Source organism: Pangasianodon hypophthalmus, chromosome 21 (assembly GCF_027358585.1).
Source record: "Pangasianodon hypophthalmus isolate fPanHyp1 chromosome 21, fPanHyp1.pri, whole genome shotgun sequence".
Taxonomy (NCBI): Eukaryota; Metazoa; Chordata; class Actinopteri; order Siluriformes; family Pangasiidae; genus Pangasianodon; species Pangasianodon hypophthalmus.
The window spans coordinates 19,248,998-19,263,648 of record NC_069730.1 but is presented as its reverse complement, the minus strand read 5'-3'; the positions used below and the strand labels follow the sequence as shown (position 1 = coordinate 19,263,648).

Sequence of the window (14,651 nt, the reverse complement as noted above, 5' to 3'; positions counted from 1 at the left end):
CTTGATTATCACTCAGAAATGGACTAAAACACACATTTTAATTTGATGAATTTATTCTTTGGCTACAGAAGCCTGCTCAAAGCCAGTAGAAAAAAAAAACAACAAAAAAAAAACAAAGCAAAGCTGCATGGATGTAGTACTGGTACAGCAAGTAAGAAACATTTCATACACATTTTATACTGAAATAAAAGAGGTATCAGTGTTGAGATCGAAAGAAACCCTTGCCTTAGAGCAGAAACCTGCGCCGATACAGTCAGCGCTCATTCAGAGATGAGTGGGTCAATAACACTTTATTTTTTAAAACGCAGGGCATTCACTATAGAAACAAAAATACAGTCTGAACTGAACAAAACAACGTCTCAGAAATTCAGCAATTAATGCTACACGAGAAACTGAACAGGCATGTGCCGAATAAATAGCGCTCCTCCCCCCTGCGCTACAGGATTCCTCCGGATTGTGCCACATTTATTAAAGAAAAACTCCACGCTGGAACACACTCAATATGTTTCTATTGTAATATTTGTGATGGGTTTAGTGATTCTGCTGCTGCTTTGTTGGTTGTTGTATGATGGTTATTTCTGTGAGAAGACAGAGGTTGTGTGTCGCTCTGATGTCACGTTGTTGTTATTGCTAGCGCAGTTACGATGATGTTTAAAGTTAGAAAAACATTTCGACGAACTCGAACACGGAGATAACGGTCAGGTTTTGCTGTTCGCTCCTAAAATCAAAAGAGCGAGCGCTTCTTTACTCTCATCTTATTAACAAGCAACGTCATTAATAGCGTAGAAGTAGTGGAGACTCAGAAGTCCCAGAATTCATCGCAGAACTCTGACTCGACTTGGTTAGTTAGCGACGGCGTTGGCGGCGGTGTTAGCGTGAAAGTTGAGGCTTTGGAAGCTGAGTGTACAGAAGAGGAAAGTCAGAGAGCTGGACAGACTAAAGCGCCGCTGCATCGCTCTCCCTTAACTAGAGATGAAGCGAGAGCAAAATCCCACTGCGCCGCAATCAGCACGGCATTGTGGGTAATGTAGGAAAGTGAAAATGAACCAACATGTCCATGAAAGAAAGTCTCAGGGTTTCAGTACAGAACAAATCTCGGATGCTGTTGAAGCTCAGGTGTTAATTTTACAGATTAACACGCAGGTCGTTCAGGGTGGAGTTTTCCTTTAACACGTCCCACGTACACCGTGATGGGAAAATCAGGACATGCGTAGAGGCGACGAACGCAGACATGAACATTCTCTCATCCGCTCTTACAGTGAAGTATAAATCATCCTGACGGGAACTGAACTCCAACATCTCGTTAGTGTACAGTTTTTTTTGTTTTTTTTTTCCACCGAAGCAATAAATAGCACCGAGACCTTTAAAAACAAAAAACAAACAAAAAAAAAAGCCTGAGAGAGTTGTAAGAAAAAAAAAATATTGCTGTTTTATTTTCCTGAAGCAGATGAATGAAAAGAAAAAAGAAAAAAAAAGTCACAGACATCTTTTGAATATCGAGTTGCATAGGATGAAAACAAAACAGCACAGGAAACCAAAGTCACTACAAAAATAAAGATCCTTGAGCTTCTAATAGTGTGCATACTTTACATCGAACAACATGATGTTCAACAGCAAGTCCAGGAAAGTTCTCACCTTTGACAGTTCTTGTGTGGATGATGAAATGAACAAAATTTCGCTTAAGCGTAACATAACAACTCCGTATGCAACGTGAAGGAGCTTTGTCTGAGGTTTCCTAGTCTACGTGTGAAAATAACAAACGTGAAAAAAAAAATCTCAGAAATAAACGAGAGAGAGAGAGAGAGAGAGAGAGAGAGAGAGAGAGAGAGAGAGAGAGAAAAAAAAACAGATCTCAGTAACCAATCCCTCGATCTAAAACCCCGCCCCAAAATTAATGCTGTTAATACCTTAAAACAAATAATTTGCACTTGGAGAATTTCTGTCTAAATGTAACCTGATAAACAGGACGACGAACTAATGTGCAATCAAAGTTGAGTGAAATTTAGATAAAATGTATATTTTAAAGAAAAAGAAAAAAGTGCCCTATTGAACTGAAAGCTGTTCTCTCATACAGTCTTCCTCGTCCAGAAAGGGAAAATAACCAAAAAAAAAAAAAAAAAGACTGAAATACTTAAAAATGGAAAACAATACCTTAAATTTGCAGCAGCATACAGCATCGGATTTTTTTTTTTATTTAGTTATTTATTTAATTCTGGGTGCCTGCACATCAGTAGCACGGCGCTGAGACATGGGTTTTCCTGGTGAAAGATTTACGTTAAATGTGTTTTAAACACGCCCTCTTCGACTTCCACTAACGTCAGCCATCTTAAGAAACGTTCGGTTACGTTATCAGCCTGACTGAGTTGAAAGCGACCAAAAGTCCAAAAGTCGAGCGTGTGGTCCGACGTTTCTTCATTTCCCCGCCTCACGATTTTTAGTTCCTACGAAAAAATGAGTTCCTATTTACCGTCTGGAAGAACTGTGTGCGTCATATACGACCTCCCGTTAATTTTAACGCGTATAGAGATGTTACGAAGAAAAATAAAGACTTGGAAGGAAGTAGTAGAGATCGCTGAGTGTACGTAAAAAGTACGGCCAGCTCGCTTTGCCACCGTAATCAGAAAACACAGCTAGTATGAAGCCGAGGTCATTGAACGGAAATTAAACCAACCGATTTTCACACTGATTAGTGCGTTATTTAATGTGCATTCAACTAGTCAGGCTTCAGTAGCTACATATGTATATAGATAGCTATTACTGTTTTCATCAGGAATAAAAACAGTTAGACAGGCCACGCCCCCACAAGAGACAAACCACAAGCAACACGAACGACTTTTTCGCCTGCAATTGTGAACGTACGGTTAGAGTTCGAGGCGGGTTTGAGGCGTGACAGGAAGTAGCCGAGGGCGTGTCGAAATACTGCACTGATTCCAGTCACGTGTCTGATGTGTGGCCCCGTGTGACATCTACAACCTACAAGGCAGTTTTTTTTTTGTTGTTTTTGTTTTTTTTGTTTTTTTATGTAACGGTAAAGAGGCACGGTTTAATCGTTCTCGCTCTCTTTTTTCTTCCACTCCACTAACCAGAACGAATCTAACGTTAGTAAAGGGGCCAAAGAGTGTGAAACTGAATGGCACATTACGTGTTTGTGTGTGTGTGTGTGTGTGTGTGTGTGTGTGTGTGTGGTCAGTGAGCTCTGGAGATAACGACACACTCCCGCTCCACTGTTCACTTACATTCCGCAAAAAAACAAACACTTCTTACCTCACCATACCAAACAGCACAGTTCTGAAGTGTGTGTGTGTGTGTACGTGTGTGTGTGTGTGTGTGTGTGTATACGTGTGTGTGTGTATATATGTTTGTGTGGAGGCTCAGGAAGCGGTGACGCCCTCCCACTCCACCAGGTACTGCACTTTGCCGTCGTCGGTGACGCGGCGCGCCAGGACGCGGTACTTCTCCCCGCACGCCATGCGCCCGGCCGCGCCGAAGTAGCTGCTGATGGAGCTCCTGAGGAGGCTGAGCTGAGCGCTCGAGTCCAGGCCCTGCGTGATGGAGGTGGGGGGGAAGCGGGAGAGCGGTGTGGGCGTGGGCATGGGGGCAGGCGTGGGCTCGGGCTGCGGAGGCGGAGGAATCTCGGGGTTGGGGGGCTGTAGCGCTCGCCTCGGACGACCTCGTCCCCTTTTCACCGGGGGCTGAGGCACCAGAGACCTGCTGGAGCTGCTAAGACTAAAAGAGGGGGGAGAAGAGGAGGGGAAAAAGAAAAAAAAAAAAAAGCATGTTGAGAAAGAAAAGAAACGCAATGAACGCTGTTGCCTCATGCTGTTTTAGGAAAATAATCAGCGGCGAGGAGTTATAGTTAGCACGCCTGAAGCTGGTTTTCCAATAAGTGTTTTATTCCTCTTATACCACAGCAATCTGTCAACGCTAACGTTTTATTAAATCAAAAATTAACAGGTCATACTTTTTATCCAGTTATAGCTACATTTAACATCTGTAAAACACTCGATCCCTCACCAGCCTCTCTTTTCTCTCTCTCTCTCTCTCTCTCTCTCTCTCTCTGCAGCGTGTTAAAGCGACTGTTACAAAACACTGACACTGGAGACTCCTTCCATGAACGTTAAACAAATGTCTCCTTACAGAAAACTTCACCATGTCAATGCCGTACGAGTCCCTGTGACTGAGCTGTTACTATAGAAACGATAACGTATTAGCACATTCATATAAACCTGTAATTTGCAGCTGCACTATTGTCAGAGCTGTTGTTATAGAAAATTAATCAACACCTTTTTTCTTCTGACCAATCAGAATCCACAAGCTGTGGCTTTATTATACGTATTTGAAATCTCCTCATCTCCTGAGCTGAGAGAGCTGCACCAATCAGGAGCTGCCATATTGGTTTGTTTTAATATGTATACTAATTTATGAGTTTCTTTGTGAAATTATCAGATACTGACACATCAGTAAAGTCGTGTTTACGTCTAAAAAATTTTAGCTCTTCACAATCAGGATCGAGTTCATTTTCGAGTTCATTTCCTGAGACTCAAACTCAGAACCTTCCAGAACGTTAACCACTGACTAACGAGGATGTAACTACTTTCAGATAACGCTGATGGCACCGCAGTTGGGACATTTTTGACAGATCTGAAGCCAAAGATGACGTACCTGGATACTATAGTTGAGGTAGATTCGCTCATAGTGGTGGCACTAACAGAGTCGGCGTCTGAGGTACTCGATGATGGCGCAGACTTTTCAGCTTTGACGCTGCTCGGGAAACAAGCACGACACGTTACAGTGACATTGAGTACAGCGTTATTTCATCTCCAAGTGAGAAATACAATCTACCTTTTAGACGTCGTCACGTCCAGAGAGTTGTTCTCTGCAGTCGGGAACTTCATGTGATTCTACGGGGGAAAAAAATGTGAAGAGAAATGGCAAAGAAACATCATTTATACTTTTCAAAAGTTTCAAACTGTATTTAATTTGGACCAAAACAAGCAATAAAACTTTAGCAAAATAATTATATGCTGATAATTACAAAGTACTTACTTGAAGAAGAAAAACAAAAAAACAACAACTTTCATCTATACATGAGAAATGCATCCTAGTGAGTGCTTACAAATAACAATAAATAAAATTAAGAAAAAAAACCAACATATGCATATTCAGCAATAGCTGATGGTTTGGTAAGTAGTTTTAAAAGCTGAAATCAAATAGTTAATTAATTAATTTATTCCTTTAATTAAAGCTGCAGGATGGAAGAGTTTGGAATTTTGTCCCCTCTGGTAGTTCAACACTTTTGGGAGCGAAGAAGGAAGTGGAAGAGTATTTTCTTACGTGCGCTGTGCTCCATCTATTCAATGAGAATTCTAGCATACTATTTACTTACTGGGATAGAATACGGTTTGTTGAGTATGAAGATTATAATTATTATCGTCATCCAGTACAAATAAACACCCGAAAAACACAAACGGATTTAGAAGAGTGACACAAATCTGTTAAAATTACACACTCCAAGAGTGAAGAGAAGAATTGATCGATTTACTCTTGCCAAGTCTGGAAAATAAAATAAAATAAATAACCCCAAACAAACTCCATTAGCCACGAGTCAAAAACATCTTCGCAACTAGCTAACGATACAAATTCCTCAATGAAAATAAATAACTGTAAATTTAGCAGTACAGGATCGTCAGGCCGACTCACAGCAGCTCCTCTCTGAATAAATAATCACGTAGCTGTATTGTAGTATTAATTAAAACAAACAAAGCAGCTGGGTGCCCTTTTTTTTTTTTTTTTTTGTATATAAACCTTTAGACATGCCAAGCCATGCCTTGTCCTTCTTCTCTCTATTCGTTGCTTAATTAATCACAATCGTTTCTGCCCTGATGCGAAGTCCATTTAATTAAAACTTCCATTCGCTCAAATTGCGAGCTGTAAAACTCTGCTCTGATTGGCTGTTCGCAGAGAGAGAGCAAAAAAGATCTGTGTACTCAAAATGAGCACCACAAATTAAATAAATAAATAAATAAATCCAGACCTAACATCTTTTAAGCAAAATGTGTGCATCTGGAGAAATTATTATTGTCCTATAAAGTCTTTAAAGTCTGAAAGCTATGAGGTGGTCGATCCTCACCTGTGCCAGAAGCTCTTCTGATCGTCTCAGCTTGGCCAGCGTCTCCAACGAGTGTGAGCGATGCTTTCTCTTCCCTTTCTTCACCACTCCATTGGTGACCGTGCTGCACAACGCAACAATCTCTCAGTACTGAGGTTTTATTGGTGTTATGGAGATCAATGAAGAATAAAATCTTTTGTAAATTTGAGACTAAAACAAGTCAAACCCTAGACTGACCTTTGCTGGCGCTGTAATAGCAATTACTCGACTTAACCCGTTAACGTTCATCCTAGCAAGCGACAAAGAGACGGCTGTTCACTCGTCTCAACTGTACGCGAATTAGATACGACACGGGAAAAGAAGAAGCAACAAATCTGAAAAACTCCTCGGAAAGATCCTGTGGCTCGTGTGGTCCGGCGTTTCTTTAGTACCCCGCTCACGACTTTAGTTCCTACCTGCAATAAGTTCCCATTAATTCCCAACCGTGGTTTGATTTTATCCCGTCATATACGATCTCTCATGAAACGTACATAGAGTAGTTGCGAATAAAGATTTTTTAAAAATAAAGCTCGGAAAGAAGTAACAGATATTGTCGATGCCTCTGGTGAGTTTTTACGTAGCAAGTAAATCAAAATTTCAATCAAAAAACAACTGATTTTTGATTAGCACATTGTTTAATTTGTGTTTAACTAATTAGCCTTCTGTAGCTATTACCGTTTCTCATCAGAACAGGAAAAAAAAAAAAAAATCAGGACAGGCCACGCCCACAAATCACAAGCAACTTGTCATTTGCTAGTATAAAGGCAGGATGATGATGATGATGATGATGATTTTTACCTGTTTGCATGAGGGGGCTTCATGGACTTCCTGCCCTTAATCTTAATCTCATGTGAGGCTTTTTCCTGTTCCCTGTCCGACGGCAGTTCTGAGTTCTGAGGGCCCGGAGGGAAGCGGATCCGTAACCCAAACAGGTGTTTCTTCTTCTTGATCTCCTTCCCGGACATGAACCTGAAACCCAACACCTCGTCACGCTGACCCAACACACTTTAAATATATATACATTAATGTAAATGATAAACTCTGTGTATAGACTTACATGGTCGGGTTGCTATTAAGTGCTTCCAGAATTTTTTCATACCGCTCTGATTTGGGCGTGTCTGTGAGCTGGAGAGGGAACAGAAGACGACAAGTGGTGCTGAACAGATTTCACGTGAACAGATCAGACGATATATTATACGAAATGAGACGTAATGAGACGAGAACGAGATGAGAAAGAGACGAGAAAGAGACGAGAAAGAGATGAGAAAGAGACGTACCTCGCCGAGCTGAAGCCTGTCCCAGTTCTCGTTAATAAAAGCCATGAGCTCGAGTTCGGAGTCGAAATATTTCTTTTTGTGAATAACACTCAGATTGTAGAGGCTGAGATGTGCAACATCTACCCTGTAGATACACAGAGGGGAAAAAATTAAGAAAAAAAAGCAGCCGGACTTCTAATATTGATCATTTTAAAGCATATTGACTGCCTGTAAAACTCCTGTCCTGAAACTCACCATCTCAGAGGCAGCCGTTTGAGGTACTCTGGTCCACTACTGCAAACTGAACAAATAAACTGATAAAACCTGCATGAGAAGGGAAAAACAAAAAAAGGAAAAAAACACAAGGTTTAGGATAAAATTTTAGAAGTTTAGAATTTTTAAAAGTTTACTTTTTATTCACACTTTTTAAATTATTTATTTTTTAGTTTATAAAGTTTTTATGTTCCTCTTTCTGTCACCACTGTTATTTATTTTATTATTATTATTTTATTATTGATTGTTTTGTTTTTCTTTGTAAAGCAATTCGAGTTTAAATGTGCTTTGTAAATAAAATGTATTATTATTAAGCTATTTTTAACTATTTTATTTTGACTATTTTATTTTGACTATCTTTGATTCTTTAACTTCTCTTTTTACTTCACACTGCAAAGCATATATTAATTCAGTTATTTACATATAATACTTTTATGTTTATTACCTTATATTTCTTTACTTCTTACTTCACACTGTACACAGTAAAAGTGCTAAACAAATTATTATTGTTAATATTATTAAGAATTTTGTTGCTATTTGCATGCTTTCCTAGTTTAATTATCTTTTATTTCTATTTTAACTAATATAATTATTACTTATAATTTATTTCTTTATCTTTTTATTAACTTTGCACTGTAAAACACTTTGAGCTGTTTTTTATTTTAAATGCATAAAATATTTTTTCATCATTATACTGCCATTTTATTATTTTATAAAGCACTTTAAGATGCATTTTAAATGTATGTATTTTATATAAATAAAATTTATTAAGAAGAAGATGAAGAAGAAGAAGACAGGTGCTGGATTAAGTGCTTATCCATGTTTTATATATATATATATATATATACACACTCACACACACACACACACACACACACACATACATCTCTATAGCATGTCCCAAAAGTCTCCATACATAAGAGGAAAGAAACACTATTTAGCAAAATGTCTTCCAAAATATTTCATAATTTAAAATATATATATAGTTTATACTATATATATATTTTTTTTTCAGAGAGCCTTTAAGAATGCCTTTGACAAAAGAAGAAAAAATATTGAAAGCTGTCACATGGTTGCGAGGGACACTGACGAAGACACAACCAACATGCTGCTGGCAAACACACAGTCCCCCCTGTGTGTGTGTGTGTGTGTGTGTGTGTGTGTGTTTTCTGTACCTGTCTCCGTTGAGCATGGGCCTCTGTAAGCACTGGATGCACGCTTCGTGGAACCACTGCTTACATCTGTTACACTGCAGCATTTTCAGATACCACCTGAGGAAGAGAACACACTGTCTGTGATTAAGCAGAACAAAAGCGCGTCATTTCTTTACTGATACTTCATGGTAACAGTTTGGGGATATACAGTGTGTGTATATACAATGCTGTGCAAAAGCTTTAGCACAAATTTTGCTGTAGATTTTTATTTTATGAATTCTGCATTATCGAGTCAGTACAAAAACATTTTTAAATTTCCAAACCTTACTTTTCCCAAAAAAGATAATCTTACAGAAAAATGTTTGTACGTCAGTAAAGAAAGCAGCAGATTCCATAAGAGACACTTTTCAGATAAAAACAGAATGAAGGCTGCTGGGTTTCGCTGCAGAAATAAGAAGTGAGTCGACAGTCAAAGTCTCCAGAAGAACTGTGGCTGCTTCTGCAAGATGCTCAGTAACACTTCCAGCTCATTTCCTTATAAAACTGCACACACTGCACCTGAGAATACTATTTAAGGGGGGGAAAAAAAAAAAAAAGGCAAAAGAGTCTTCACACCAAACCCTGAGATTGTTTAGTTTATTACTGCTTACTGAACATTGTAGTAGTAGTTTCTTTTAAGTAGATTTACTTTCATTATTTTTGAAGTCATCTTTACAGCATTTCTTTGCATGCACCTAAGATTTTTGCACAGTACTGTATATGTGAGTGTGTGTATATGTGAGTGTGTGTGTGTATATGTGAGTGTGTGTGTAGTGTAGTGTAGTGTAGTGTACTGACTCTCCAGGCCCTCCACAGTAGCAGTAGCACTGCTGGATGTTGGTTTTATGGCCCTGGTCCCACACCAGCTCCTCCAGGGTGTACGGCAGCGACTGCTTCATCTCCTGCAGCGCTTTGGCGTTCGGCCCTTTCTTCAGCGCGCCACCTCTCTGCAGTGACAAAGCGACGGAATAAACAAACCGACAAACCGTTCCACATCTTTCCTCAAGTGGAAGGAACGGGTTTACATTATTATCAAAAGACCTACATTTACTACAAAATGATCATGGACATACAACATGTGGCATTAGAAAGAAAAGCGGCGTAGAGGTGATTTTACCGGATCAGAAAGCTTCTCGTATAGACCTATAAACCTGTAAATAAACCTGTGGCAGGAGTAACAGCAAAAAAATTAAAATAAAAACGTTTCACAGCAGCAAACCTTTGTAGTTGTGGCAAACACACACTCTCGGCAGAGCCATTTATCGTCCGACGCAATCACGCAGGCATCGATGACGGGCGCGTGGCAGAGCTGGTGGTATCCTGTACGATAACGTAAATAAAAAAAAAAAATTGTTTTCTAACAAATACAAAGACAAGACGTCAAAATGCGTTCCATTTCCACCACAGCGCTGCTGAATTCTGCAGCTGTGACAGGAGTGCAGCTTCAAATCACAAGTGTATATTAATGCATATACGTTTACAGTACATATATTATCGTTTCTATGGTAACGTCTCATTCGCAGATATAATCGTTGTAATCGCTGATATGCTGAGGAGATGCTTATTTAACATTAATGGAAGGAGTCTCCAGTGTCAGAGGTAAAGCTGTAACTTTAAGTTATCTGGCATCTTCAGGACAGAGGAGTTTACGGGTTTATTAGTTTACGAGGAGTTTAACATCGAGAGAGAGACAGAGAGAGAGAGAGAGAGAGAGGCTGGTGAAGGAACTACTGATTATAACTGCCACAAGCCTAAACGTCACTGCAAACGGATAAAAAGTGTGACGTTTCGGCAAACCGCTGTGGCGCAAGAGGAATAAAACACTTCAGGACATGATGTTATAGGAAAATAATCAACTTCAGGGTCTAAACAGTCACTCTGCTTCATCACACTACTCCAATTTGAACACATACTCATGTCCCCTGTCCTGTGTGACTATCTGGTACCAAAGTACCAAACCCCAAACACACACACACACACACACACACACACTCACTCCAAGGTCATAAAGAGATCACCATGCTGCTGCGTGTGATGAAGACGGAGTCTGTGTGTGCCTGTACCTTGTCCACACTTGTCACAGATGACTATTTCGTTGGGCGGTTCTGAGCTTTCATTCTGGCATATGGTGCAGAGCATCTCCCCTCCACTGTCCCCTGTAACACACACACACACACACACACACACACACACACACACACACACACACAAAACCATGATCATCATCTCTATTTTCAGCTTTCAGATTCAGAAATGAGATCAGACTTCAGTGAAGTGAAGTGAAGTGACTTGTGGCCAAGTAGGGTGACCCATACTCGGAATTTGTGCTCTGCATTTAACCCATCCAAGTGCACACACACACAGTAGTGAACACACACACACAGTAGTGAACACACACACACAGTAGTGAACACACACACACAGTAGTGAACACACACACACAGTAGTGAACACACACACACACACACCGTGAACACACACCCGGAGCAGTGGGGAGCCTTTTTTGCTGCGGTGCCCGGGGAGCAGTTGGGGGTTCGGTGCCTTGCTCAAGGGTCTCACCTCAGTCGTGGTATTGAGGGTGGGAGAGAGCGCTGGTCATTCACTCCCCCCACCTACACTCCCTGCCGGACCTGAGACTCGAACCCACAACCTTCAGGTTCACCTTCGGGTTACAAGTCCGACTCTCTATCCATTAGGCCACGACTGCCCCGACTTCAGGTGGCAGTGGTAGCTCAGTGGTTAAGACATTAGACTACTGATCAGAAGGTCATGAGTTCAAACCCCAGCACTGCCACTGCGGGGCCCTGGAGCAAGGAGGAGGCCCGTAACTTGGCAACCAATCAAATGTCTTGGGCTATTATGTGTATCCGAGGGCCAGGCCCTTAACCCTCGACTGCTCAGTTATATAAATCACTCTGGATAAGGGATTCTATCAAATGCCAGAAATGTAAATTTGCAATGTGCGTCTTTAGTAAATACGAGTGTAAAGGCAGGAGGTTTCTGGTTCCATCCTAATAACCGAACGTCTGGTAGCAGGAAGGCTCAATTTCTGCTACCAATTGAAGGAGCAACTCATATTATGAAATTATACAAATTTCTGCATTAATTAACCACCAAGCTAATGGTTTATCAGCCCGTTTTTGTCGCCGTGGTCAAAAATCTTACATTATAAAAGAAAAAAAAATTCTTTTGGTCATGAAATCTTAATGAACGCATCATGTGACACACACACACAGTCTAAATGTTATATATAAAATGTAAACATTCCTGCTATGATAGCTGTATAACAATCCAATATCGCAGGTTTACAGCTTTAGGACGCCAGTAATTTTAATCCCGCCCGGGACAGAGCTAACGATTTACACCGGTAAAGTGAAGTGTGGGAGAAACTGTAAAATGCAACATGGCAACCAATCAAATGCAATATTTAAGCAGCGTATCTCTACGGTTTAGTCACTTACCTGTCTGAATGTCCTTCCAAAGAACCCAAGATTTAGACTGATCTTCAAAAACCACAAAACAGCAGTGCTTCTGTTTGTTTATCTGCAGGAAGAACACATCACACGGCTCCGTAAGCGAGCGCCGAAACATCAGAAAGCGTAACCGAACTTCAATTACATGCACAGGCTTTTTACACGTGGCCAAAATTAGCCAAAGACAATTTATTACCACATTATTAACTGCTAGTGAACCTCTATAGTATAGTAATAAGTAAGGAATAAGACACCCTGTGTTATGCTTTTACAGGAAAATAATCCACAACCAAGCGCTGTGATGAAGCGGAGTTACCGTTACCATGTCAACGTCGATTACTGTTACCGTGTCAACGTCCTGTAAGTGGTTTATTCCTCTGATGCCACAGCAAACAATTACAATTTTCTATTTACTAAATAATACTGTTATTGCTGGGTTTTTTTTACCGCTTCTAATCTTTAACAGTTACCTTCGTGATTGTCCCCAGATAAAACAAGCCATCAGACCAGCGAGCTAAAACATCCTGGCCCTCCTCGAACTTATTAGCGAGCTTCTCCGTGTCGCCCTGCCCATTTCTGAGCGAGAGTTTGGACAAGGACACGGGAGACTCGTCTTGACGATGAGACGGAGACTTGCGATGGGAGCTCGGACTGTTTACGACCGTTGAGTCTCTGTAGGGGGAAAAAAAAAAACAAAGATGACTTTAATTCACAAAGCATTTATTAAACAAGTAGTAAAACACTCCGCGTCACGCATCGCGCCGTTAGAGGAAAATAATCAACCACGAGGTGGTGTGATGACGTGGAATTACGCCATGATTATTATCTCATGGTACATGACATCCGAGATCATAATGGCAGAGATAGTTTTATCTCACATTTACAGAAAAATCTTAAAAAAAACAAGTGAAAATAAAACATGAAAACGTACATGAATGCATTTTTTAACATCCAGCAAATTTAGTTAAAAATAGAGAAACAAAAACATTGAAGATCACATGATCTTTTACAAAGAACTTATTAAACTGTAAAGTTATATATTGACGTAAACTGAAAAATATTTTATACATGTTTTTTTTTTTAAAGATTAAGCTAATTTGGTTGAAAGAAAACAAAAAAAAAAGGAAAAACATAAATATTATAAATATAACACTCTTTGCAACATCTTAAAAAAAAAAAAAAACCTGGATGCCAGATATTATTCGACGACTGTACGACCATTCTGAAGAAAAATATTTTACTATTATATCATGTAAACAGGTTTATAATATTTTTATACATATTTGTTTAAATATCCAGCTAATTGGAAAAAGAAAAGCATAATATATTTTTTAAAAAGTAGACAGAAAAAATACATACAGCTATTTTTGCCAAATTTATCTAAAGAACAAGTGAAAGACGACTCGATGTGAGAAATTATTCGACGAGTATTTGAGCATTTTGCAGAAATGAATAAATCGCTGTCGTGTAAACATCTCGTGTAGTTTATAAGATTTTACACCTCCGTTTTTTGTGAATTACAGAACGTCAGATATCTCCACCTTTTCAAAAAGGACGGATTAAGCATAGTCTAATAATTAATAGAAATATTCTGGGTTTTATTTGTAATTTTAATCAGTGTACATATTCGAAAATATATATATATTAGAGAGTCATAGAGAATAATATATAATAATTATTATAAATAAAAAATAAAACTGGAGACTTGTACAAAATAAACAGAGAGAGAAAACAGAATAAAAGACTTTCTCATTTTGTTAATGTATTGACTAAACTAGGGACAAAGATTTTCAGAAGACAGTTAAAGGATAAATGTAAAATATAAGACATTTAATGTGTGTGTGTGTGTGTGTGTGTGTGTGTATGTGTGTGTGTAAGTTATTGTTTGTGAGCTGAAGAATTAAAAACTCTGCATTTATTTCAATTCATGTGTAAATATTACAGTTTCTCTGTTAATGGGAGAGTGTAATATGACATTTTCGGTATAAAATGTTTATTTTTCATTATTTTTAAAAAGGAAATACCACCTCTCTCATACACACACACACACACACACACACACACACACTCCCCCATTCAAATCCACTGTTACCTCATTCGGCCACTTCCAGCGCTTAAAATGCTGCATATACAGGAAAAACCATTAAACACACAGGCTTTCTCCGCTTCCTCACTCCCGCAGGCTTTCTCTTAATAACTCGCGGCTCGTTATGGATTTTCAAAATACACCAAACGAGTGTTTTTCTCTCTTCAGCCTCGCCATTTTGGTTTCCCGCTGAGACGCAATGCATTGTGGGAAAGCACGAAC

General features: G+C 39.4%; 1 protein-coding gene across 1 annotated transcript; it reads right to left on the bottom strand.

Annotated features, from left to right (window-relative positions):
- Positions 1 to 1,403: 1,403 nt before the first annotated feature.
- On the bottom strand, positions 1,404 to 14,651 carry mtf2 (metal response element binding transcription factor 2). Its single transcript, XM_034314913.2, has 15 exons — positions 14,436 to 14,651; positions 12,814 to 13,015; positions 12,332 to 12,413; positions 10,934 to 11,026; positions 10,090 to 10,190; positions 9,669 to 9,817; positions 8,853 to 8,948; positions 7,660 to 7,728; positions 7,426 to 7,549; positions 7,206 to 7,273; positions 6,947 to 7,117; positions 6,131 to 6,233; positions 4,843 to 4,901; positions 4,663 to 4,761; positions 1,404 to 3,726 (listed from the first exon to the last, which is right to left on the bottom strand). The coding sequence occupies exons 1-15, from the start codon at positions 14,438 to 14,440 to the stop codon at positions 3,372 to 3,374; spliced, it is 1,776 nt and encodes a 591-aa protein (XP_034170804.2). The 5' UTR covers positions 14,441 to 14,651; the 3' UTR covers positions 1,404 to 3,371.

What these genes read in the sequence shown, in the direction of transcription:
- mtf2 (XM_034314913.2), bottom strand. An exon ending in ATCTGGGGACAATCACGAAG is followed by an intron (nt 12,414 to 12,813) that starts GTAACTGTTAAA and finishes TTCTTCCTGCAG; the next exon opens with ATAAACAAACAGAAGCACTG. An exon ending in ACAGGCTTCAGCTCGGCGAG is followed by an intron (nt 7,274 to 7,425) that starts GTACGTCTCTTT and finishes TTCCCTCTCCAG; the next exon opens with CTCACAGACACGCCCAAATC.